This window comes from Urocitellus parryii, chromosome 12 (assembly GCF_045843805.1).
Source record: "Urocitellus parryii isolate mUroPar1 chromosome 12, mUroPar1.hap1, whole genome shotgun sequence".
Lineage (NCBI taxonomy): Eukaryota > Metazoa > Chordata > Mammalia > Rodentia > Sciuridae > Urocitellus > Urocitellus parryii.
Window position 1 is genome coordinate 32,069,974 of NC_135542.1, and position 27,243 is coordinate 32,097,216.

Here is a 27,243-nt window from a genome sequence, read left to right on the forward strand (position 1 = left end):
ACACATCACCATACCACACATCACACCACACATCACCATACCACACACCACACCACACCACACCATACCATGCTACCACACACCACACCACACCATACCACGCTACCACACACCACACCATACTACACACCACACCACACCACCACACACCACACCACACCACCACACACCACCATACCACACATCACCATACCACACACCACACCACACATCACCATACCACACTACCACACACCACCATACCACACATCACCATACCACACACCACACCACACATCACCATACCACACACCACACCACACATCACCATACCACACACCACACCACACATCACCATACCACACACCACACCACACATCACCATACCACACTACCACACACCACCATACCACACATCACCATACCACACACTACACCACACATCACCATACCACACACCACACCACACCACACCATACCATGCTACCACACACCACACCACACCATACCACGCTACCACACACCACACCATACTACACAACACACCACACCACCACACACCACACCACACCACACCAGGCCACCACACACCACACATCACCATACCACGCTACCACACACCACACCACACCACCACACACCACACCACACCACACCACCACACACCACACCACACTACCACACACCACACCACACATATACTACACCACCATACACCACACCACACCACACCACGCCACCACACACCACACCACGCCACCACACACCACACCACACATCACCATACCACACACCACACCATACTACACAACACACCACCACACACCACACCAGGCCACCACACACCACACATCACCATACCACACACCACACCACACATCACCATACCACACACCACACCACACATCACCATACCACACTACCACACACCACCATACCACACATCACCATACCACACACCACACCACACATCACCATACCACACTACCACACACCACCATACCACACATCACCATACCACACACCACACCACACATCACCATACCACACACCACACCACACATCACCATACCACACTACCACACCACACATCACCATACCACACTACCACACACCACCATACCACACATCACCATACCACACACCACACCACACATCACCATACCACACTACCACACACCACACCATACTACACAACACACCACACCACCACACACCACACCACACACCACACCAGGCCACCACACACCACACATCACCATACCACGCTACCACACACCACACCACACCACCACACACCACAACACCACACACCACACCACACCACACCACCACACACCACACCACACTACCACACACCACACCACACATATACTACACCACCATACACCACACCACACCACACCACGCCACCACACACCACACCACGCCACCACACACCACACCACAACACCACACAGTACACCACACCACACCACGCCACCACATCACACCACACATCACCATACCACACTACCACACACCACACAATACTACACCACCACACACCACACCACACCACACCACGCCACCACACACCATACCACGCCACCACACACCACACCACAACACCACACAGTACACCACACCACACCACACTACCACACACCACACATATACTACACCACCACACCACACATCACACCACACAACACCATACCACACTACCACACACCACACAATACTACACCACAACACACCACACACATACTACACCACAACACAGCACTCCACACCACCACACACCACACCATACCACGCCACCACACACCACCACACACCACATACCACGCCACCACACACCACCACACACCACATACCACACATATACTACACAACACACCACATCACCACACACCACACATATACTACACCACAACACACCACACCACCACACCACACACCACACATACTACACCACAACACACCACCACACACCACACCACACCACCACACCACATGGCACACACAACAACAGTGTACACGCACCACATAACACACACATACCACACCACATGGCACATGCAGCACAGTGTACACACACCACCACCACACACCGCACCACATGGCACATGCAGCACACAGCACACACACACAACACAGCACACACTACACATGGCACATGTAGCAGGGTACACATACCACACAGCACACACCACAGTGCACACATACAACACACCACAGACACCAGTGTACACACAGCTGTGTACAAATGCCACACACAGCACACCATACACAAACACCACACCACACACAGCACAGTGTACACACACAAACACAACACACCACTCAGAGCAGACCTTATACCCACAATCCACAGCCACACAGCACACACACACACCATACTCCACAAAGCACACTATACACACAGCACACTGTACACACCACACTACGCACCACACACCGCACAACCACACACGCGCTTAGCCCTCTACTCAGCTGCTGCGAGCGGAGCTGGCCAGGACCGGACCTGGTTCCCGCCAGGCTGCCTCAGCGGCCGGGTGGCTGCAGCTGTGTCCCCCTGGGGGCGGGCAGGCCCGAGGGCCAGGCCGCCTGACCCACCGCAGGGACCCGGGGTCCCCGCCAGCTGCCGAGGCGCACTCCTCGGCCCCGACCCCTCCTCCTCCCCGGGCACAGCCCCTGCTCCTGTCTCTGCGGGAGCCGGCCTCCTGGAGCCGCTCGGGTCTCTGGTGCCAGCTTCCCCGGGTCACTCGGGCATCTTTCCACCAGTTGTCCTCCCTGCCTTACTGGCTGCTGGCTCACCCCAGGTGTGGGCCAGTCCCAGGTGACCTCACAGTCCCAGGACCTAACTTCTCCTGTTCCTGCCATCAGCCTTCATCTCTCCCCGGGCTCCAGACCCGTCCATCCCAAGGGCCTGCTGCAGGCCATGGCTCACCGCTCAAATGACCCCTGACCCTCCTCCTCCCAAACTGGCCTCCTTTACTGAGAATGGCACCAAAGGGCTCTGGCTGGCCCTGCGGTCACCCCGCTCCCGAGTGCACTGCTGGCCTGAGACGGCTCTGGGCAGCATCCCAGGACCTGGCCGCGCATCTCCATGGCTACCAGCACCCGTGAGGTGAGGCTGTCATGGGACTCGGGACCATACTCCTGTGCCGGCGGACAAGCCTGGCCCACGGCACAGTGGCCCCTGAGAGGAGGACGCTCACAGCTCTACCCATGGGCACGTCCCAGTGGCTCCCCACATGCCCAGAGTGGAGGCCACACTGCAGCAGGGTGGGCCATGAGGGACTAGCCCTGCTCAGAGCCTCCCATGCCCCAGCCTCCATTCACGGTGACCTGGCACCTGCTGCTGCTGCCCTGGCAACTGGGCAAAACTGACCCCCTCATCCACCCCGAGCACAGCGGCGCAGGCACCAGGCACGTGACCAGCTGTGCTCACAGCTCAGAAGCCCGTGAGTCTGGGATCCAAGTGGCTCCGGAGAACCCGCCTGGCCAAGCCTCGTCAGGGGCACACCCTGAACAGTGCCATTCACCTGGGGGACAGGGCTGGCCTGGGCACACCCCAGGCTCCCGGGCACCCCGTACCGTTCACACTGAGCACCATGCCCACCGAGGCGTATCCAATCGTGTTCCGGGCCACACATTCGTAGCGACCCACATCTGCGGTTCCCACGTCATTGATGGTCAAAAATCCTTCAGGGCTGATGTGAAATTTCCCACTTTCTGTTACCTGAACCCCATCCTGGAGCAAAACAATAAAAAGAGTCTCAGCCAAAAGCTGAGAAACCAGGGGATTTTCCTGAGAGTGGGGAGGTGGCTGGGACTGCGGGACAGCGCCCCAGGCTGTGCGCAGAGCGGCCCGGGGACTCTCCAGGACTCTCACACACCTCTCACAGGGGCAGAGCCTGGTACAAAGGAGGCTTCACCACAAGCGCAGAGACACTCGGGGTACCCCCCTGGGCTACGAGCTACGGTGGGGAGGCCCGGAGAGATGGGCCCCGGGGACTGTCCCTGAGGCAGGGTGTTTGGGACCCAGGACAACTTGGAGACAGAAAAGACAAGTCACAGGTAGGGTCCAGGTGTGCGCGGAGAAGGCCACAGGCTGAAGGAGCTGGAGGGGGCCGGGACATCATTGGCCTGAGAACTGTGCCCTCAGGGGAGCCTGGCATGGCCACCGGTCCCCCAGGGAGCACGTCCTGCCCACACTGAGCTCAATCAGCATCTTTGTATGGGGTTGAGCAGTGACAGCCACATAAAGATCAATTCATCAGTCAAATCATGAGCACTGTCTCTACTGTCCATGAGGCTGCAGACCTGCAGAGGGGGCTGGAGGGAGAGGGAGGACCGCCGCGTGCACCTGCTCCGACTAGGAGCCTTTTCCTGCTGCAGGACATCTGTAGAAGGTGGCAGCCGCCTGCACCCTTCCGCCCACAGAGGAGCCAGGGGGGTGGCTTCGGCTCCTACCTTGTTCCAGGTGATGGCTGGCTGTGGCTCGCCCTGGGAGCTGCACGGGAGCTGCACGTTGGTGCCCACCTCCACCGTCAGGTCACTGGGAACGCTGGTGAACACTGGGGTGACTAGAAGGAAGCACGGACGGCAGAAAGCTTTCAGAGGAGCAGAAACCCCACCTCAGTCACGCCCACCCAGGGGCTGTGGGCGACCAACCTCCCGGCCTCCCGGTGGCAACCAGGAAGAGCAAGGGGACCAGAGGGACAAGAGGTGGTCTGCCCCCACCCTCCATCTCACTGCTTCCACCCTGGGCCCCAAGAGCAGCCGCACAGGTGGACAGCAACTTGGTCCTCTGCAATAGCCCCCCGGACTCCCCAGGCCCCGGTGCCCAGAGTGCCCTGACCCACACAGGGGCAGGACAGACTGCTGGCCGCACGTTCCACGGGGCCAGAGGCTTAGAGAGCCTCTGCTCCAGGCAGGAGAGCCATTCGAGAAGGGAGGGAGTACCAGCGGAGGGCTGGACGCCTCTCAGGACCCCACTGCCTGCACTCACTGAGCAGGGCAGGTCCTGACAATCAGGGACTCGAAGGGCACATCCATAAAGCCCAGGGCCCACCCGGAGGGCTGATCAGGGACGAGGCCCCCAGAGGCCCCCAGAGGCCCCCAGGACGCTCTCCTGGTCTTGATTCGATCTTCTCAGGGCAGCCAAGGGCCCTGAACATACCCTCTGCCCTCTGCCCCATCTCTGCAGGGCAGGTGTAGCCTGAGAGGCCCGGTCCTCCTCAGCTCAGGGGCCTTTGTGCTGGAGACACTCCCTGACCCTTCCATGCTGGTCTACCAGGAGGGAGCGGGCAGCTGGCCTCCTCTATCTAGGGGAGCAGGAAGTGAGACTTCCAGGAGGCCCAGGGAAGACAGGAGCCCAAGGGCAAGGGGGAGAGGAGACAGTGTGCCTGGGGACGGCCCGGGTCTGCAGAGCCAGACGGCCCTCAGCCCCCCGGGCCAGGGCAGCTGGGGGTTCTTCCCAGAGTCCCCGGTGAACCCAAGGGAAGCAATGGGCTTCCCATCAGCAGGTCACTTAACCACGCTCAGTACAAGCACCACGAAGACAGAGCGAAAGAGCCCGGGTGGGCTGTGACGGAAACACCCTGGGGACACTCTGGTGGGGCATCAGACACGAGGAGGAGGGCCGGTGTCAGGAGAGTGGGCTGCAGAGATCCCAGTGCCGGGTCCAACCCCTCGCCCCGCCCGCAGCGCCTACCTCGGGGCTGCACGGTCAGGTGCACCACCACCTTCTGGGAGCCGATGATGTTGACGGCCTGGCACTCATACTGGCCCTGGTCGTGCAGGGCCACCCCCGAGATCCTCAGTGTGCCTGAGGACAGCACCAGGTGCCGCCTGTCCACGGAGAGCTGGCTGCCTGCAAGGGGGAGCGTCAGTCACCCGGCAGGGGCTGGGTGAGGCAGGAGGCAGCCTGCGGGGCATAAGGACTTTCTCTCTGGAAATGGCAGCCTGGAGGAGCTGGGCTTCACCTGGGCCAGGAGGTGGCTGGTCCCAGCAGTGGGTGAGCAAGTCATCCTCCACCCAGCCGACGCCCTCAAATGCCCAGGTGGGGGCCACACACACTGTGGGGTCAGTTCAGGGAGGGATCAAACACAGCCCTGCACCTGGCCACTCCCAGCAGGGGGGCTAAGAAGAACTCACAATGGGGGAGAACAGGGGGTCAGGACTGCGTGGTGACTCAGGGGCTGGAGGGATTGACCCCAGTGTGTCTGAGAAGAGAGGACAGGACAGGAGCTGGGGCTGGAGCCATTGGGAAGTCCGGGCTCCCCCAAGCAGGGGCTGGCACAGTCCTTGGTGGAGAAGCCTCTGCAGATCCCACAGGGCAGCTGCCTGAGGACGGGAATGTGTCTGCTCTTCAGTAGCCCTGAACTGGGTCCCTTGGTGGGACAAGTGGACATGGTAGCCCTCTGTTCAAGCCGGGGTGGCTGGGATGGTGTCTGGAGGGACGCCCCTGGGCTGAGGACAGAAGGCTGGCAGTCTGGGTGTTTCCCCAGCAGCCTGGGTGCCCGCCCGCCCCCAGCCCCATCCTGCTGGGCTGTGCCTCTTCCAAATGTGGCTGGGGGGACCCAAGAGTCCCACTGTTGGCAGCCAGACACCAACATCCGGCACTCTGGGTGTCAGAGTGAGCCTGAGGCCATGTGCTTTGGCATGTGCCATGAGGGACCCAGAGAGCTGCAACCCTCATGCTATGAGATGGGAGGCTTCTGATCAAAGGCAAGATGTATAGATCCAGAGGCAGGCACCTCAAGTCCTTTAGCAAGGACAAAGCCTCGTGGCCTTCTGGCCACCTGTGCTGTGGACCCATGGGCACCTTGCCCTCTCCCAGCACCTGTCCCGTGGGGCATGGCCTCTGCTCGCCCTGTCTGGGAGATGCCAGGTTTGCAAGAGCTGGTTTCTCATGTCCTGAAGCTGTGGGCCCCGCAGGCCCGGGCTGGTGTTTTACCTCCCTTGGTCCACGCGATGACCGGCTGCGGGTTGCCTGTTGCCTCACACTGGAAATCAACCGTTTGACCCTCGATGACCACTCTGTCCTCAGGAGTCACAGTGAACTGCGGAAGAGCTTCAGAAGGAAGAACATTCAAATGGGCATTGAAGGAGAGCACCGGACAAAAACACTGCACCAGGAAGTGCCCAGGGCTGCAACAGGACACACCGTGGTGCACTGTGCACCTGCAGGTGTGAAAGGCGGAGGCACTGGAGGAAGACCCAGGCAGCAAAGCAGAAGGAACCCAGAAAGAGGGTGTATCCTCAGCATCAGAGAGGTCTGCACTGCAGCTCTGTGCACCAGCAGAGGCAGCTACAATGTGTCCAGAGAGGGAGGACAGGGTAGCTCAGCCTTGAGACAGACCAGCAAAAAGACACTGGTTCCTTCATCTAAATTAGTGTTTGCAAATGTTAAAACCCCACCTGGTGCAGCTGGGTGCAGTGGGAAGTTGTCACTGCTGCTGATGACAGCAAGCTACGGGCAGGGTGGGAGCCCATCTCACAGAAGGGACAAGCTCAAGGAAGGAAAAGCCCACAACGATGACTTGGGCACAGGGAAACAGAGTGGCAGCTTGTCGGGGGCAGGACCCAGCTGAAGGAAGAGGCGTGGGCCAGGGAACGAGTCATCCACAGTCTGTTCTTGGGCATTGTTCAGGGCTTCCTGATGGACACCCCACTTGGCATGTCATCTAAAAGTTCTTACTCAGTTTAGGATCGACTAAGTGGCTTGGAAATGCACTGCAATGATCTTAAAGCTGCCTACTCCCTAGGTCCTGCGCTTAGATGCTGACCTCAGGGCAGGACTGAAAGCTGCCTGAAAGGTACAGGACTGATGGCCACCAGAGGACATAGGCATTCATGTCCCCCAGTGCTCAGGGCTGTCCACACCACAGCCCACAGGCAAAGCCCCGTGCTGAAGAGAACCAGCAATCCATGGTCACGACAATCAGTCGAGTGGGTGAGTGAGTGAGTGTTGTGGGCAAAAACAGACAGAGGGGCTGAAGGTATTGTGTTCAATGACAGCTAAAAAATAAATATTAAAAAAAAAAGTATGTTGACACCCAATTCAAGTCAAATTGTGGTCTATGTGTATTAAGAATTGTAATGCAAAAAACCCCCAAAGGCATAAATTGGCGTGAACAGACTTTATATACGGAGATATGAAAAACTCCGCCCTATATGTGTAATAAGAATTGTGATGTTTTCCACTGCTGTCGTGTAGTTAAAAAATTTCTAAAAAATCTAAAAATAAATAAATAAAAGCTTAAAATTAAAAAAAAAAATAACAAAGGGAGCCAGGGGACAAAGGGCGGGGCTTTTGGTGGAGCCAGAGCAGGCCAGGCAGCTTCCAGAGGGGCTGTGGGAACAGCGCTGAGGAGGCGGTCAGGCTACAGAGCCGGTGGCCCTGACACGCATGCGGTGCTCACCCTGGACGATGATGAAGGCGGTGGCGTGGATGCTGTCGATGCCGTTGGAGGCAAAGCAGGTGTACTCCCCGCTGTCTCCGGGGGCCACGTTCTGTATGTACAGGCCACCAGAGGGAGTGATGTTCACCCGGGGGTCGGCGGGCAGGGCTGTGCGGTCCCCTCGGGTCCAGGAGATCCGCGGTGGGGGGTGGCCCGTGGCGCTGCACTCCAGCGTAACGCTCTCTCCCACCAGCACCTCCGTGTTCTGCGGCTGGATCACAAAAGCCAGTCGCGCTGTCACAAACAGAAAACCTCAGTTAATTTCTTCAGTTTCACTGTGGTTTTTTTTTTTCTTGACAGTTGAGGCTGTTCATCCATTCCAGTGATCTCAACCACATGGAACAGAATTTATGCGCTTACTTTCTTGCGATCCTTCTTTTTATCAAGAAATGTGCAGATAACGAGGATCCAGGGCATAGGTGGGACGGGCCCCTCTGCCCAGAGCAGCGGCAGTGCCAGGTGGGCGCCTGCCCACCTCCTGGGCAGACTCCCGGCCCCCTGGAGCTCACTCCAGCTGGCTCTACATGCACGTGCCCATCCTGCTAAGCCAGTAGCTCCTACTGGCACAAAATATAGTCTCTAAATCACATTCAGACCTTATAAAATGTCAATTTCATCACAAAAAGAAAAATGAAAACTACATTGAGATAATATTTTTCAAATCTAAATCTATAAAAAATAAATAAATAAATTCTACACATTTACTATGTGTTCTATGGGTGTGAATGGAAATAGAGCTCTCACACACTGGTGGGCAGGGTAGGGACAGAACCGAGAGCCCACCTGGACAAATTCAGCCATTCATGCCCAAACCCAAACTGTAAACTGTACGTACTCTTCCACGAAGAAACTAGCCCAGTAGGAATTTAACCCATAGGAACTTTCTAAAGCATGTAACATGACATACATTTGTACAGATCTTTTTTCTGTGTTTCTTTGGGCCAACAACCTTTAGCCACATATCTGAGATCCAAAAATCTCCAAAGTCAATTATTTTTTCACTGTTTGTTTGCAAAACTTGGCCTGTCCACAGAAGGCCACTTCCAGTCTTTGTTTACTCCACTTCCTGTGAACATTCAGTGTCCTGTAGGACCCTAGTCATGGTTTCCAAGGGTGCTGTCCAGGACTCGACATTGGTAAACGGATTTGCTCTGTGTTACAGCAAGGGAGAGAGAACTCAGAAAGATATGGTTCACAGACTGAAAAGCACACAGAAACCAGGAGCACATAATTAAGACGGGTGGTGACATTTTGGAGAAAAAAGTAGAAAGAGTAGCTTCAGTAGTTCATGATACAGTACTTTTCAGAATCCTGCAAGACCACGGCTGCCTTTGCATTTGCCTTGGAGTGTCCTAGCATGTCCCTGGATTTGAGGTGACCACAGGCCGGAGGCCCCTCATTAATCACCTAGGGCCCAGTGCTTTGGGAGTCTCGAGCAACAACCCCATGTCCACCGTGAGACTAATGCTTCCTACTTCACTGGGCTGGTGTGCAAGGAAAGGGGAAGCAGATGGTCAGGATGGCCCCTGTGCAATGCCCTCCACGTACCTGGAGACCCAAAGTACCTGAGGGTCACCTCCTGGGTCTTCACTTCTCCGGCTACATTTTTCGCCATGCACTGGTAGATGCCCTGGTCTGTCTCCTGCGTGTTCTGGATCATCAGGGTCCCGTCGTCCAGCAGGTTTAGGCGGGAGTCTGTCTTCATGCTCAGCTCATTACTGCAAACACAGAGATCCGGTGCTCTCGAATGCTTATGCACAGGCTGTGCCTCACCCATCCCGGACACAGGCAGCCCCAGCACAGGGTCCCAGCGGCCCAGAGCGCCGGCAGGCAGCAGGGAGAGGTGCGGGAGGGCAAGACCTGATGGCAGGATGCCCGTTCCTTAGCGGCACTTCTGAGAGAGCGCCTCTCAGTGCACACAGGTGTTTGCACTACCCCACGTTCAACCCACCTCACCCTTCCAAAGTGGTTGTCATCCCTAGTAGGAAGAAGCAGCAAGATGGGGGAAATTCAGAAGAAAATCTTCCTTTGTTTTTGGCAAATTAAATAAAAAGAAATTACCAAAGGCGAGAGATACACCTATCTGTAGTCCCAAGACCAATGGGCGTGGGAGCACCCCGTGGCCCACCACCTGGGAGGCAGAGGCAGGGGACTGACCCCAGCACAAACAAGAACCAAAACCCCAGAAGCTGCTGCTCAGTCCCTTTTGGGGATTCGGTGGGCCCTTGTCCTGCTCTGTTCCAGGGGCAAGGACCACTGCTACACCCAGGCTGTGGGGCCCAGGCCTCAGTCCTCACTGTGACCTCCTGCCACCCTGCACAGCAAGAAAGGCCAGCAGGCATTGGCTCCTGGTCCAGCCCGGCCACCTTTAGCACCTGACCACTGCGTGAATCTGCCTTAGGCCCCTCTGTTCGGAGGCACACGAAGCGGGGGCGGGGCAGGCTGCCGTCCCTTAGATGGCACGAGAACAGGCTGTTGCATTCAGCTCCAGAAAGCAGCAGATCTAGAGAGAAGTCTGCCACCCAGTCATCAGGATGGAGCAACCCTTCAAAAGTTCCAGCCACGCAGGCCTCAGCTCTGGCCCACCTCTGCCTCGGAGCCCCCAGACACCGGCAAAGTGGGGACTGTGCCCCATCACGAGGGCAGAAGGAACTGCAAGCACTTCCCAGGCAGCTGGGAAACCCACAGGCAAGCTCCCCAGAGGGAGGCTGGCTCCCGCAGCACAACCGCCTCCACCCACCTGCTCACCATCTGCTGTGCCCAGCGAAACCCATCCCTGCCCAGGCTTTCACCTCGTCACCCGGGCCCAGGAGTGGGATGTACTAACGTGGCCCAGTCCCTTTCTAGACACGAGTGAGCCACTGGAGGCAGGTAGACAGCAGAGGAGGCCCCCAGGGGAGGCTGCCCAGGGGAGGCAGGCGGGCACAGGTCACACCTCACAAGGTCGGCTCCCACTTTGACACATTTGGTTCTGCCATCGTATCTTTCAGCATTGAGTTTTTCACTTATAAAATGTCACTATGAAGGTTCTGGACCAAATTTATGCTTCTCTACCACTGAAATGTAACAATGTCCTATTCTGGACTGTAAGTCTCATCATTGACCCCAGCCACCCGAGGCCACGAGGTTTCTGAAGAGTTGGACAGCGTCTCACACTTAGCCCAGGGCTGATGGGACCCTTCAGATATGAGGACCAGAGCTCTGGACTTGGCACAAACCTCCAACAACTTCCCCTGTTCTGAGCCGCCTTTCGACGATGCCCCGACAGGTGTCCAGTGTCACCTGACCACTGTCACCTTCGCCCGTCAGTATGGCTTCACCCGAGATGGAGAATGTGCTCTGAGATCTGGCCCTGGCTGGAAGAAGGGCCACTGGGTGTTTTCTGAGCTGCCTGGCCCTGGCGTGGCTCTGATCTGAGATAGTTCCGGGCTCCTTCCAGCCTGGACGTGGCCAGCAAGCTCATGGGGAGCCTGACCAATGGTAAGACGAGGCTCAAGGGCGCCTTTTGGTCCCCTGGCTCGCGCACCTGGGGATGCTCAGGACTCCCTCCTCAGGATTCCTTTTTCAAATCAGATGCTTAAGAGTGCTTCACGTCAACATGGACAAGGGACTTGCCCCCAGGTGCCCTCCAGTCCCCTGGCCAGATGCCCCCAGTCCTTGGCCCACACACAACCCAATCCCTACCTCACTGTGGTCCTTTCTTCCCTTTACTTCCCTTCCCTCTCCCCTCCACACAACATCCAGACCCAGCTGGGGACTAGGTGCTCCCCACACTCGGGCCCACCTCGGTCTGGCCTGCATGTAAGGGTCAGTTTCCAGGAGTGACCTTGGTTGTCCTTGAGCACCTGCTGGCAAGTGCGGGGCCATCCCCAGCTTATCAGCCCCTGGAAATGCTTTCGGAAGGAGAGGGAGTGCCCTGGGTCAAGAGGGCAGAACCCCAGTACCTGAGTAGCACAGCCCTCCTCCCACACTGGTGTTGCTGGAGACGCTGCCCAGGACACCCCTCAGGTCTGGCCACCAAGCCCAGGCCCAAAGCCTGCTAACGCAAGGGTCAGACACCAGGAGGCCCTGCCAGAGGAAGAGGGTGGCCAGAGACCAACCAGCAGGACATTGCCCGGTTCCTGCCAGGCAGGGAGTGATGAGGGCCAGGTCTGTGGCTGGCCTGGGGGTGAGCCTAGGAAGGAGGCACCACTTCACACGGGTGCTGCGTCTCCCTGATGCCTTCCCCAGCTGGCAGAGGAAGATCAGGTGGTGTCTGGCAGGGTGGTGACCGTTGAGCCCCTGGACACAGCACGAGACTCAGAAGCACTGTGCTCCCAGCGTGCAGAGCGTGGCACCAACTCCCAACTCACTTGTTTCGAAGCCAGATGATCTCAGGCTTGGGGTTGCCTTCCGCCCGACAGGTGAAGTACACAGTGTTCCCGGGCACCACGTCCGCGTCCTGCGGCTCTGACGTGATCCGAGGCCTCTCTGTGCCCAACAAAGAGGGAAAACCTTCTCAGTCTAAACCTCAGAGTGGACAAAATAAGAACGCAGGCGGAATCCCTACCATCAGGAGAAAACTCCCAAACGCGCAGCGTGACCACAAACACTCCCTGCAGAGACAGCTCTGCCCGGAAGCGTCACAGCACCCTTCAGCTCCGAGGCGCCAGGCTGAGGATGTCAGAGGGCTGGCCTGGGGGTGGCCAGGAAAGCATCAGGGATGACCTCCAAGTGGTGCGCGAGCGCCCTTCAGCTAGAGGAACGCCGGCGAGCGGGTGCTGCACGGGCTCTGCTCCAGCAAACACGAGAGCCGCAGCGGCGGCTCCTGAGCTGGTGGCCCTGAGGATGGGCAGGGAGGGGCCTGCTGCAGCGGCAGCCGTCCTACCCCACCCTGAGGAGGGCCGTCCCTCCCACCGCTTGGGAATGGCCAGGAGCCGCTCACGTCCCTGAGGCCAGAGGCTCCTAGCTCCACATCCATCAGCACCCAGCTGTCCAGGCACCGTGTCCCAGCAGCCGTCCCTCCTGGGCTCGAGCTGTGTGTGCAGCTGCCAGCCCCACAGGCTCCTGTGAGGAGCTGGGCTTGAGGAAGGGGCAGGCCCGTGTCCCCCTGCCTGGCCACCTGTCCCCTAACCCAGCCTTGAGGTTTCCTGCAAGCTGAGGGCACCACACAGGGACGAGCAACCGTGTGCTGAGTGTGTGCCCTGCCTGGCCCTCAGGCCTGCAGGGGCGAGGCTGTCAGCACAGACTCCTCACAGCAGCCCAGGAACGCGACCCCACGCCAGCCCCAGGCAGCCCCAGCCAGGAACGCCACTCCTCTGCCTGCTGGCCACGTGTCTGCCTCCTCATGGTCCTCACTGCTGCAGCCGTGGGCTGGCCTCCAGCACCCTCCCCCGATGAAGTTCTTTCTAGAGCATAAACCTCGAACCTCATTTTCTAAATCCCCCTTGGCTCTCCACTGCTATTTAAAAACCCGTTACTATTTGTTTCATTGCTCAGGCTGCACAGCTTTGTAAATATCCTAAAACCCACTAAGCTGCACATTTCAACAAGGTGGCGTGTCCCATGTCTGCACAACACCTCAACAGAGCGGCTATAGTAGCAATTAGCTGCTGGCAGGCAGGCCGCAGAGCGTGGGGAGGCTCTCCCCAGTGCACCCTCAGCTCTGACACCCTGTGGAGGCTCCCAGCTGGCTCCCCAGAGCCTTCGCCATGGGATAGCTGGCAGGAAGGTGTGGGGCACCTCTGGGTTGAAGGCAGCAGCAGGACAGGCAGAGGACACCAAGTCACAACTCAGGAGCCAGGCAGAGCTCTGCCCGTCCAGGAGATGCCAGGCCTTTGTGCCCCCCACCCCCAGGTGAGTTCTGCCCCCGGGGTAGCTGCAGCCACAGGAGGGGTAGTGGCAGGGAGTTTGCTTATTTCTTCAAAGAAACCTGCCAAGGGACTCAGCTGCTTCTTCAAGACACGGCAGGGCAGAGCCTCCCGAAGCAGAGGCCTCGCCCACCTGGACCTGGGGCATGGCAGACTGCGTGATGGTGGCTGCAGGCACAGGCTGACCAGCAGGTGCTGACCCGCTGGGTGATGCAGCCTGGGTGGGCGCAGAACCCACTCACCACAGTTCAGCTCCTCTGGGGTGATGGTTGCCACGGATCTTCCCTGGATGCGTCTGGGATATTCGCAGGTGGCCGCCGCCTGTGCGTTCCCAGACTGCGCATAAGCCTTCAGCAGATCTGCCAGCCACAGTATCTCACAGTCACAGTGAAGTGCGTTGGAGTCCAGTCGCCTGTGGGAAGAAGGGGCAGCCGGTGAGAACTAGCAGCCGCGGGACACCCAGGCTCGGGGTCCTGACCCACAGCCTGCCAGGCAGTCCATTCTGCACACCACGGGAGGAACCCCAAGCCCTCCCGTCCTGCTGGGTACACACATCCACCAAAGAAAACCCCGAGGCCTGAAGAGGAACAGCTTGGGGCTTGGGGGTGGACAGGCCAGGAGTCCCAGGAGACTAGGCAGAGCTGATCCACAGGTCAGTGACGAAAGCCATGCAGCTGTCCTTCCCCAGCCTCCCGCCCCAGGCACCGGGGCGTTCCCTCCCTGGGGAGTGAGGCAGGGGCACCTCCTGCCTGGGCCCTGGCTGTCCCAGCAAGTGTCTGGTGGAAGCACCACGTGGCCTGCCCACGGTCTCAACAGGTGAAGAGCAGGACTTCCGTGGGCACTGTCCCCACCCGGGAGCAGGCCTGAGATGGGAGCAGGAACACGCCCAGGGCTGCTGTGAGGGTCTGCACTGGGAATCATCACCAGCCCTGGGCCTGGTGCCTGCAGGGAAGACCACACCCCACCTGCCTTCTGCCTAGTACCCGAACTAGCAGGGGCCCCGCCCAGGCACCAACTCCCCAGGGCGCTCTGAGCGGCAGCACTAGGAGGGCAGGGGGCGAGGGACAGAGGCCGCAGGGCCCTGTGGAGACGGCTTCCTACTCACAATCTTTTCATGGACTCCAAGTGACTGAATGTCCCAGGAACCAAGTGTGTGATCCTGTTGTTGTGTAAAAATCTGTTGAAAGAGAATGCGACAAACCCATTTTTAGGAGAACGTCTTAGAGATGTAGAAAAGAGTACCAGCAAATATTCAGACTTTTAAAAATTCTTATGGATCCCATTTATTTAATAGACATGATTCCAGGATGCTTTGGAGTTCAGAAAAACAACGGGATCTTTTTCCCATTCCATCACCACGCCCAGCAGAGAGAGATTCGGATCCCACCTTGGAAGCCTTAGGCCAGGGAGGCCGACCCACACGGGCAGTGAGCAGGGCGAGCCCAGGGAGGACAGTGGAGGGTTAGAGAGAGCCCAGGAGGCCTTGCCAGGGGCCCAGGACCCCCGGCACTGAGGCCCAGGACCCCGTCCAGCCTGCCTGGGAGACACCGAGGGCCTTAAAGGAGGAACGGAAGTCAACTCACAGCCTCTCGAGCTTGGGTAAGTGCTGAAAGGAGGCTGGGTCCAGAGTCTCTATTTGGTTAAAGTGCAGGTATCTGGAGTTCAGAAAAAGAAACAATGTCATCAATTTAATGACTTTCAGACCTAGATGCTCTGTCAAAAATCTTTTTCTCAGTCATTTCACGTTGGTAAGTCAATAGATAACTCTGGATTTCCTGGGATCCATCAGGAGGCGTAGCTCGGCTGAAGTCACGCGGAGGCCCGAGCGGTGGAGGCGGGTCTGGCTGCTGGCTGGGCCTCCCTGAGCCCACAGATGGACCATACAGACGCGGTCTTGAGGATGACATGCCTGTGCACAGGAGCCCCCCTCCAACCTCCGTGCACGGCAGGACCCTGGACGCTGTGTCAGCACACTGAGATGGCACCAGAGGCCACCGGGAAATGGCACCACGCCGAGTCCGAGGCCCCTTTCCTCCAGGGCCCCCCAGTGCAAAGGACCTTCGTCCACACGTCTCTCCATTTAGGACATCTCCCTGCTTTCGGCAATTTGTGGATTTTTGGTGCAATTAATTGATTCTGCTGCATACCAGTTTCTCACTTTGGAAGTCAAATTGGTGGGATTTTTTTCCTCAAGTGAAACACAGTTGTGCTTCTCACACACCTCAGGCTGCTTCTCAGGTAGATCTCTGCCTGCACCGGCATGGAGACAGCCCCCAATCCCCACCCTCGGGGGCTAGAGGTCAAAACCGGCAGGACCAACGCCCTGCCCTACCACAAATCCCAACCAAAGCCGGCCTCCCCAGGTGACCACTTTCCCACACCTCTGTCGCCTCAACTCCTGCCCTGGTAGCTCCCAGGTAGAGCTGCTCAGGTCTCTGAAGGCCACCCAGGCTGGCCACCCAGGCTGGCTGCAGGGGCTCAGTACGCCATGGCCTCCCTGCCTCTCCTAGGGTAGGTCTGTGCCGACTGCCCTCTACACCAGACAAGGAAGGAGTGCCACAGGAAGAGGAAGGCCGGTGGCTGTCACGGGATGGCATTTGCCCCAGTGGTCCCCAAGGACATAGGACCCAACAGAAATCCTCAGTCCCCGTCACAGAGCGCTGCATCTGTCCTGGGCAGCAGGGGTCCAGAGCATGGACCTGGGTGGGCCTGGGCTCCTGTGCCCGCATGGACACCAGAGAAAGGGCTCTGCCAACTCCAGCAGGGGGAGTCCTGAGCTACACAGGTGAGAGGGCCCACAGGATAAAGACAGGGGGCCAGGCCAGGCCCTGCAGAGTCCCCTCACCCTGACCCACAGGGTAGGCTCTCCAGTCGAGGGCAGGAGGACCCAGAGGCCCTGCTTTAGAAGGCACCAACAGAAGGCTGCCATCAGGAGTTGGCACCCTGTATGGCTGGGGTTCTGGACAGCCACGGGCACCATCACCCCTCCCTGGACAGCCAAGGAAACAGGACAGGAAGTGACTCCCCATGTGCACGGAGGACACCCTGAGCTCAGACCGAGCTCCTGACTCTGGCAGGCTTCTGATCATACCCATAGCTTCCCAAAGAACAGCTCAGAGACTCCCAAAGACCTTGTGGCCTCCCAGCCGTGCCCCGGGGCCTCGTCTTCCCAGCTCCCAGGGGCTGGTGTGAATGCACATCTTCTAAGGTTGGGGCTGGAGTGGGCTCAGGGCACAGGGCTGGGGTTCCCAATCACAGAGTGCTGGCCCTCCCAGCCTCAGTCTGCACACCCGGTGGAGAGGCTGTGAGCCCAGCCGCTGTGGACATGCAGGTCACCCTAATGCTGCCAGAGGCAGCTGCCTCTGGTCCTCCTAGATGCGCTGAGATCAGCGTGGAGTGAAGCCCAAGTTCCTGCAGCAGGAACAGCTCCTCCCTTGCCTCGCTTCCCCCACCCTGGGCCCCTCCTTCCTCAAAAAGCTCACAGGCCCCACCTCCTGAGGCTGTCTCCCACCCCAGCACCCTCAGGCTTCCACAGCTGCCCCAACTACCATTACATCCCCAAGGCATGAATACCTCGCTGCACACAGAGCTTGTTCCTTTGCAAAGGCCCTGGGTGCTTTCTCCACCTCCCCAGGTGGGCCCAGACTGCACGCACCTTACCCAGGACTTCTGCACCCACCTACGGGTGCCCCCTGCATTAAGCCCAGGAGACCTGCTCTCACTTGAAGGAGGCTCTTGTTCAGACGCATGGACTCAGGTGCCCCGAGTGTGCTCCTGCAGCTCCGGGCTCCAGGGCGGCCTCCGGCTCTGCCTGCTGTGCCCAGTCACCCCGAGACAGGTGAAGGCAGACTCAGGGCTGGAGCAGAAGACCTCCCACTGCAGGGCAAGCCGCTGCCCTTCATCCCTGAGGGTCATTAACTGCAGTCCCTGGAGGACTGGCAGGTTCACTTGACAGAAAGACCTTGATGGTTTTACCAGAACTTTCTACTCAGAAATCAACATGCTGACTTTAGAGCCAAGTACAACTTCACATGTAGCCAAAGAAACAGCACTAAGTCACAGGCAACTCCACTAACTAATCTAGCAAGGAGAGGAAAGTTTGTCTTCTTCCAAGTCATGGCATCATGGTTGAAGAAGCTAACCCCACATGCACAGTCACAAAGAGGAAATGATGCAGCCAGGAGCAGAGGTGCCCGGCTGCAATCCTGCCACTCAGGAGGCCAAGGCCAGAGGATGCAAGTGTGAGGCCAGTCTCTTAGTCGGGCTCTGTCATAAAGAGGACTGGCCCTGCAGCTCAGGGGAAAGTGCCCTGGGTTCAATCCCCGTATCCAAAAGGGAAATAATGTGCAGTGGGAACCATCAGGCCCCACGAGGCCCAGGACAATACCACTGGCTCTTGTATGCACATCTCTCTCTCCCTTGAAACATAAGCAGTTTTCACCATGAAACAGGGACTCAATCCCTCTTATTGTTCTTGGAACCATGAGTGTCTACTCTGGGTCTGGGGCATAGAAGCAGCCCAGCAAACCTCTGCTCTTGGGTGGGTGAGGGGTGGACTGGGTGGGAGGTGGCACAGACGGGAAATGGCCCGTCAGGCCCTCACAGCAACATGCACGGCCTCCGACAGCTCGTGGAGCTAACATGCATCATGCAACCAGCTCCACAGCTCCTCCCGTGGGGGCAAAGAGGCAGGTGTCATCCGGGACACAGAAGCACAGAGGAGAGGGCACTTACAGTTGCTCTAGAGAGGCAAGTCCCGTAAACGCTTGCCTGTCAATTGACTGGATCTCATTCTTGTACAAATAGCTGAAACAAGAAACATGGAGGAGTGTTAGCACAGCCGAGGGCACTCTGCAGATGGGTAAGAGAAACAGGGGCACGTGATGCCAGGCCTCCAGCCCCAACTGCTCTGGAAGACAACACAGCAGGACACCACAGGCTCCGCCCTGTGAAGGGTCCTTTCTGCATCTCAAAAGGGTCAAAAGCAGGGGCCTAACTCTGCTTCCCCCACTAGGCCAGGGAGCAGGGGTGGCACTCTGCTTCTCAGCCTGGAGGAAACATGAGCATCTCCCTGCACACACACAAGATGCCTGGATGAGATCACACAGACAGGCTTCTGGAAGTCCTGAAGTCACACGGGCCATGGTCACCAGGAAGCCACTCACCGCCTAGACCCCCTGACTCTCCGAGGAGCTCCAGGGCCAGCCGCAGCCTGCTCTGCGTGGCCTGGGAACTGAAAATGCAGTTTATATTTTTAAATGGTAAAATTTCCAAAGGAAGAACTGAGTTGTGAGAAATGAAAGTCACATGGAATTCATATTTCAGGGTCCACAGGAAAGTCTGCTGGAACCCGACTGCACTCTCCCCCTCAGGCGGGTCTGAGCTAGGACACAGAGCCTGGAATGTGGCCTGCTGCTCCTGAGCCCATCTGAGGGGCAAAGGCTCCCAACACAGTCCCCCTGGTGTCGTGCGGGCTCTGGGCCTGACCTGCCAGGCCTTCCTTACACCACAGCCCAGCAGCAGCAGATCTCTGGTGACCTGGGGGTGCTCTGCATGAGTACGGCTCCCACCTCTGACATGGCTGCTACTGTGGCTTATGATGATCCACTGGGCTTTATCTCTGCGGCAGATGGACTGAAGGTCCAGATCCCTGCCTCCCATCAAGCAGACACCTCCCTTCAAAGCCTTGCCCTGGTGGCGAATCGCCTAGCGATCCCCGTGCATGGATAGCAGGTTCTGCCCCAGCACTTCTCAGGCCACAGTTTCCACAGGACAAAGTGCTTCACTGTCTTCAACTCATGTCTAGTGCAGGACCTGGTTTAAAGGAACTGAAGGTGCTCTTGGGCTGCTGCAATCCATCCCAGTGGTCCTGGCCCTCCTCCCTCTGAGCAGATCCACTGAGGTGACCTCACAGTGAGCCTTTGCACCTTGGCTGGACACCCGGGCCAGAGCCCAGCAGCGCACGGCTGCCGGGAAAGGCAGGCAGCTTGCGGGGGCCTGATGCCCGTGCCGCCTATGTGAGAGGACAACCTTTCTGTGCCTTGGTTTCTTCTTCTATAAAGTGGACAGAATCACGGCATAAGTATGTGTGAAACCCTCAGGTGTGGCCCTAACCTGTGATCCCAGCCATTTGGGAGGCTGAAGCAGGAGGACCCCAAATTCAAGGCCAACCTGGGCAAATTAGCAAGAGCTGGCCTCAAAATAAAAAATACAAGAGGGCTGGAGGTACAGTTCAGTGGCAGAGCACCCTGGGTCCGATCCCTAGTACTGCAATCTGTAAGTAAATGAAATTAAAACCCAAGAAAGTCTAAAAATAAAGACACTGAGGCAGAACTTCGTGGGAACAGCTGGTATTGATCTTCCAAGAATGAATGATGATGCTCTTCTTCCTTATTGCAGTTGCCTCTTTGACCTTGAGTTCTAACTACAACACTCTCTTCTGCACTAGGAAATGCAAGTTAAGGAGGGTCCCCAGAAGTACTGAGGGTCCAGGATAGAAGGTCCACACAACTTCCAAAACTGTGCTGCCAATACCCAAGGCCAGAGCAGCCAAAGGGCCTCAGGAGAGCTGCACACTCAAGTAGGAGGCGGTGGTCCAGCAGGTAGACTGACCACATTTCCCAGGCACCGAGAGCAGCACCAGGAGCTACGCACAGCAGCCTGGGACCAGGGCCACCTGCCAGCGCTGCCCTGTGAGTGCCCGTTTCCAGCAAGACTGCCTCCTGAGCGAGGAGCCCATCCCCTGATCCTGCCCCAGTAATCTGTGCCCACCACCTGGGGAGGGAGGGAGGGAAGACAGAGGGCAGGAGCCCCCTGAGTGAGCCAGGGCTGGTGGGGCTTGGCAGGTGGTGCTGAAAGGGTTTGGGAAGAAATGGCATCCCTCGCCTCCCGCAGGGAGGGTGTCTGCAGAGGATGAACTGCCCTTCAGTTGTTTAAAACCAAGAGCAAAACAGAACCACTTAACACATACACAGCCTGACACTGCCGTCAGCCGCCTGCACCTACTCCTCAGGACTGCAAGCACTCCTGGACCTGCAGGGCACTGAAACTGCAGCCCAGAGGCAAACCAGAGTCAGGGAGGACGCAGACCTCCCTCACGTCCAGCGGCACGCAGGGCTCCAATGTCCACACCGCCCGGGAAATCAGCATTAAGGCAGAGATGGTGGAGAAACACTTTGAATGAGGAGAGCATTTTAATTAGCAGAGTTAGGGAGGTCTATGATTAGGAACCACTGAACATCTAAAATAAAGAGAGATTTCAAAACATACACCAACACCCACAAGATGGCTTCGCTTTAACTATCCACATAAAAAAGACGTTTAGGTTGTTTTGTTCCAATAAATAATAAGTGATGTAAATGCTTCATTAAAAATGGCTCTCCTTGGAAAGTTATCTACATCCTCAAAAGAAAGAGTGATTTGTTCAAAGCAAGCAGCATGTGCTTCTAATCTGGCTGGATCCAGGTGAAACCTAAGTCCAGTGCTGTCCACCTCCATCCTTTCTGGGTGTGAAATGGGTGTGTGGACAGTACCCAGCGGACCCTCAAGGAGGGTATCTCTGAACTGCAAAACTGACTTCAACTAGCAGATACTTTTAATCAAAGTGAATTTTAAAAAGGTAAAATAGAGTTTAAGTAGACGAGACTAAAATTTCAAATCAGCCAGGGGACAAGAAAAATATCAGGAACTAATGACGTTCCACGTGGATTAGTCATTTCCTCTGTCTGTCCCCACAGCTGGAGGAGCCACTGAGCTTGCATAGGCGGACGCCCTCAGCTGTGTGTCTGAGCCTGCTGCCACCTCCGCCTCCAGACCTGGGGACCAGAGGCTGTGCCCACAGGCCCACAGCTGGCCTCCCCTGAGCACAGCAGCTGGACACTGAAGAGCACAATGGCTGGCTCTGCCCAGCAGGGAAGACCCTCTGGAAATGCCACCCACACGCCACTCACCTAGAGGCAAGGCTCCAGCTTGGTGCCTGTGAGGAGCACACACACACACTCCTGCTCCTCAGAGGTCTAAGCACAGACAGCCCACCCTGAGGGGAAAAGGTCGCATGGTTAACTTACAGATATTTTAAATTTTCCAGGTCTTCAAACGCTCCGCTCGGGATCTTCTTGATCTGATTATTGTTGAGAAGCCTGTGAAAAACAGAGACCCTCCAGGTTATGCTGAGCAAAACCCTGCTTAGCCACGGGCAAGGCTGGGTCATGACTGCCCCTCAGACCTGCTGCCCAGTCAGCAACCGGGGATTCCACAGGACAGGTGTGGCCCCAGCGTGCGACCCACAGCCCCAGACCCTGCTCCAGCAGCATCCACATCCCTCCATGAGCATTCACCTTCACGCACACTGGAGAAGGCCACCCTGCCTCCCGGGAAAGGCACATCTCCTGCCCACCTCTCCCCACCTGTCTCCAGCAAGGGCTGTAGCCCACTTGGAACAACTGTGAGGTGTAGGAGGGTCCCACACAGTGTCACTGGAGGTGGAAGCTACGCCCGCTGCCACAGATGAGAAGTTGGTGGGCACAGCCACCACAGGCCCTGCCCTCAGGGGACCTGCTGGCTCCTTCTCCCCACACCCTGCACCCAGGCCTAGCGCTCAGTCCTGGTGCCTAAGAGAGACCTGCGCATTCTAGAGAGACTGGTGCTGCCCCCACACTGCCCTCCAGGAGGTGGAGCTCTGCGGCATAACTGTCGGCAGGTCAAGCCCACCTACCTCCAGGCCAAGCTCAGCAGAGGTGCTGTCCTGCTCCACCACAGCAGGAAGCAAACCCACCCCATCCAGGAAGGAGCTGGGCACAAGGCCATGGGCATGGAACATGCAAATTCCACCCCACTGTCCCTCTCCAGCTGTCCCCATCATGCAGACTGGAGATGGCCTGCAGGTACCTGGTCAGGACCCTGCTTCTCCCACTGGACACCACCGAGCATTCTGACTTACAGTGTGTTCAAGTTCCTCAGCCGCCGGAAAGCCCCGGGTTGGATCTCTCTGATCCTGTTGAAGCGAAGGTCCCTGTGAAGACAGAGGAAATGCTGTGATCCCGAGAGCCCAGCCAGCAGCACTCCTGCTGCTTCTGCAGTGCTGCCAGGTGCAGAAGGCGTTTACAGATGAGATCTGGGTCACTCCCCGGCAGGCAGGCCGCCTTGTCACTGAGGCCACTACATGTTTAGACAAACAACAGGCAACATCACGTAGAGCCGTTTATTTAGACAGGAATTATGGGGCGGTAGAATTGCAGGCACCACCTATATGACCCCTGCTCAGCTGATGCCCAGAACGTGTGCCTTCAGATCGTCTTAGGATAGCGTGCTCTGGGGGAGTGGCACATAGTCAAGACAGGCATCGTGCCCACTGGTCACTGGGTAGGCCTAGAGGCCCCAGCATTTCCATGGCTGGGCTTGGCCACTCACCAGCTCACTGCCTATGGAGTCCCGCTGCTCATCCCCAAGCGCAAGGCCAGCCCAGTAGGCCCATCTACAGAGAGGCTGTCCCACCGGCGGGTTTCTCTGTGGGTTTCCAGGTGGGAACTTTAAGTAAACGTGCACTGTTCAAAGTGCTGTTTGTGTTTTCAGGCGTGGGGCGAGGATCCCAACAGCCCGCCTGAGACGAGAGTGGGACAGAATGGAGTTCAGGCTGGCCGGGCAGCAGGAAGGCTTTGCACCCTGAGAAGTTGACCCAGCAGAGTGCCCTCGAGGCTCTGACCAGGCAAGAGCAAAGCACGGGGCACAGCCAAGGTCCCAGGCCTGCTGCGGCGGTGGGTAAAGACCCACTGTGTTGTCTGGCCCAGGGCCTGGACCAGCCTGACCCAAACCATCAACTTGGGAAGCACCCCACAGGGGTGGTCGTGGGGGACTGTCACCCCAAATTGGTGTTGCTGACCTGGCGCGTCAGGTCTCCTCAGAGACGCATCCTCAGAGGGGGCCCCTCCAACCCTCTCATCTGGGGACCTGGCACAGGGAGACCACCGAGCGAGGAAGGCAGGGCACAGTGGGAACACAGGTGGTCACTAGCAGCCTGGGAGAGGCCACGGAGGCTCTCGAGTTTGGATTCCGGCCCCAGCGCTGTGAGGCTGCACTTTCTGGTTGAGCCACCCGATTGTGGGATGGCCATGTCACCCTGTAAAAACACTGGGTGCTGGGTGACGTGGTGGACACTGCATATGGTGCTTCCCACAGGACACTTCCTACCTCCTGAAAGGCTTGAGGTCCTCTCAGGGACAATTTAATAACGGCCAGTGGCTGGTAGAGCCAGTTCTTGTCTGCGGTTCAGGAAGACGTCTCTCGAACACTGACGTCATCACGATTCACCGTGGGCAGAGCAGCAGCAAGCGGCACGTCCGGCCCAGCACTGCCCCTCTCTCGGGGCCGAGCACGCAATAGCTTCTGCACCAGGGATAGGAAGGCGGAGGCCGGTTCCTGCCCCCAGGCGACCTCAGCCGCAGCCCCCGCCTGGCGCTGCCTGACCCACACGCGCCCCGGGACCAGCGCTCCTGGGCACTGCCACCACTGCTTCTAAACAAGGGTGCTTTCACTGTCCCTGGAATCCAGACCCCACAGTCCCCCTGGGGGGTGGGAAGGAGAAAGGGACCAGAGGAGCTGGCGTCCCAGCAGGACCTCCAGGAGCGCCCGCTCCTCGGTCCACTCAGCCCGGGCGTGGCACAAGCACACACTGGCAGGGGGCGCTCTCTGGCCCCACAGTCAGAGAGTTCTGCTGCCTTTGATCAGGTAGGAGGAGGTCCTGGACACCCGCCCCATGGCCAACCTGCATGGACAAACGCCATAGCACACAGTTTCTGCTGGACAGAGCTGGCCTCTACGGAGAGGCTACCTCACAACTGGGCACAGCAGACCACTCCCCACATGACCAGCCTGACAGACGCGGTTAGGAAGACTGGGGTCAGTCCCTCGGCAGCACAGGGGATCTCAGCAGAGAAAGGGAGCCCACAGAAATGGAGCACACTGCAGCACAGGACATCAGAAGCCAGCCCGAGGAGAGTGCTGGGTGTCCACCCTGACCCCTCCACTGGCCCACACCTGGACAGTAGACCTGGGAGGAGCTGTGGCGGCCACTGTGATGCCCTGGAGTGTGTGGGCCCAGCTGGCTGGCCATGCAGCCGAGGTGTTGACACATCACTTGGGGACTAGGGGCCACACGGAGACCGTGACCCTCCAGAGCAAGGAAGAAGGCAGAAGGAAGAGGCTCCAACCAGAGACAAGCGAGGGGAAGTAGATGTCTCTTCCCATGAGCCCCAGTTCAAGGCCCTGTGGACTGCAGGGCTGCACTTCTGCAGGGGGGACTTGCAGAGTGAGGTCGGAGGGGCTCGGGTTGAGCAGCCATGACCCCAGGGGTCCAGGCAGGCCCACAGCAGCAGCAGCTTCACCCGGGCTTGTCAGAAAAGTGCGTTCTGGGCCGTGGCCCTTGGCAGGCGGCGGGGACTGCAGGGCAGAGCAGCAGTGTGTCCTTGAGCTCCACTCCGGGCCTTCAGGGATGCTGGGAGCAGAGTCCAAGCACATGTCCTTCTGCTGTGTGCCGCGTGTGGCAGATGCAGGCCGTGCACATGGGCATCCTCACCCCAGCGGCAGCACCTGTCTTCCCCGCACCCCGTCCAGTCCCTGTCCTGTCCTCAGCCCGCTCCTCACTGGCACTGGACGTAGGTTAAGTATAAACAAAATCAACTCCCATAGCCAGGGCCTCCCCCCAAACTCGAGAATGTGCAGGGTCCTTGTCCCCCTTCCTCACAGGCACAGGCACAGGTTGGCTGACAGTAGAATATCATTTTTAAGATCATAACAAATATTTCCACAAAGTGTTCCCACTGAATGAGCGCTGCCCTGAACTTCAGAGTCAGGGAGCACCTCACAGGCCTCCGAGAACCCCCAGCCCTCCCCTGGGCTGAGGGGCGGGGGCTGGGGCGCCACAGTGGGCACCTGCCTCTAATGCCCTGGCCACCTGGTCACTGCCCTCACACCCCTGCAGAGTCACATGTCCTGGCAAGCAACCCATGTCTGGAGCTTCCTGGGGAAGTGGGAGTGGATTCCAGAAAGTTCCTGGAAAGCCATGAATGGAGTGACCTCCTAAAAAGAACACCAAGAGCAAACCCCAGAAATGGCCTCTGGGAAGCTCCAGCTCAGGCCAGGACTAAGCCCCACGAGTTCCCTCTGACTGCACTGGAGCTGAGTGGTGTCTGTCTTTCTGAAACGCAGGTCAGCCAATACCAGACAGCAGTCAGAGGGAAGACGGCCTGGGCCCAGGTCTGCCAGAGACGAGCTCGGGGACACACCCCTCCCCAGGAGTGTCCCCAGGAAGCCAGGCCTGGCGGCTCCTCCTGACAGGCCCACAGCCCCCAGGGCAGTCAGGAATTCAGCACGGCCTGCACCCACAGGACCCACAGCTCCTGGGAACCTTCTCTTCTGTGTCCCCAAGGTAACACCCTGGCAAAACAGGACAGGGGCCACAGGAAGGAGGAACGAAGGGACAGGCAAGACGAAGCCCTTTACACAGCCAGAAAGAGCACAGTCAGGAAGCGTCTCCCGCAGCCCTCGGCTTGGAGCCAGCAGAACCAGGCACTGCCCTGGGAGTCCACGTCAGCCCCAGCACCATGAGCCCCCAAGTCCACCGCTACTCCTTCTGACCGTCAGGGAGCCTCTCCAGCGTGAAGAATGAGCAGGAAGAAGGAAGGGCCACTCTTCCAAGTCTCAGTGACCGCTGGGCTGACCTGAGTCTCTCATCAGTTTCCAAGGCCGGGAGCTACAGCGTGGCTCTCTTTGGTTTGAAGGTATCTATGATTCCCAAACCTTGATGGACCACAACCCACCCCCCACACAGCTGTCCAGACCTGTTCAGTAGGAAGCACTGAAGGACAGGTTTATATCCCACACCAGGATCGTGCTTCATCTCAGAACCACAGGGTGACAAAAGTCCAGAACTAAAAGGGGACTCAGCCATGTTTCACTCAGTC

At 58.0% G+C, this 27,243-nt stretch overlaps 1 protein-coding gene across 3 annotated transcripts in view; it reads right to left on the reverse strand.

The window, feature by feature from the left end:
• Pxdn (peroxidasin) overlaps positions 1 to 27,243 on the reverse strand; it is an 80,582-nt gene that overhangs the window by 19,269 nt on the left and 34,070 nt on the right. For 2 of the 3 annotated variants that reach the window (XM_077791752.1, XM_026412848.2), the window contains exons 2-14: positions 23,226 to 23,297; positions 22,354 to 22,425; positions 19,022 to 19,093; positions 15,871 to 15,942; positions 15,393 to 15,464; positions 14,530 to 14,699; positions 12,791 to 12,908; positions 9,987 to 10,156; positions 8,400 to 8,672; positions 6,932 to 7,048; positions 5,687 to 5,845; positions 4,444 to 4,556; positions 3,565 to 3,721 (exon numbers count right to left, since the gene is read on the reverse strand). In XM_077791752.1, the coding sequence (XP_077647878.1) occupies positions 3,565 to 3,721; positions 4,444 to 4,556; positions 5,687 to 5,845; positions 6,932 to 7,048; positions 8,400 to 8,672; positions 9,987 to 10,156; positions 12,791 to 12,908; positions 14,530 to 14,699; positions 15,393 to 15,464; positions 15,871 to 15,942; positions 19,022 to 19,093; positions 22,354 to 22,425; positions 23,226 to 23,297 (1,637 nt within the window). The remainder of the gene's footprint in view (positions 1 to 3,564; positions 3,722 to 4,443; positions 4,557 to 5,686; positions 5,846 to 6,931; positions 7,049 to 8,399; positions 8,673 to 9,986; positions 10,157 to 12,790; positions 12,909 to 14,529; positions 14,700 to 15,392; positions 15,465 to 15,870; positions 15,943 to 19,021; positions 19,094 to 22,353; positions 22,426 to 23,225; positions 23,298 to 27,243) is intronic. The other variant, XM_026412849.2, reaches the window with a different exon arrangement.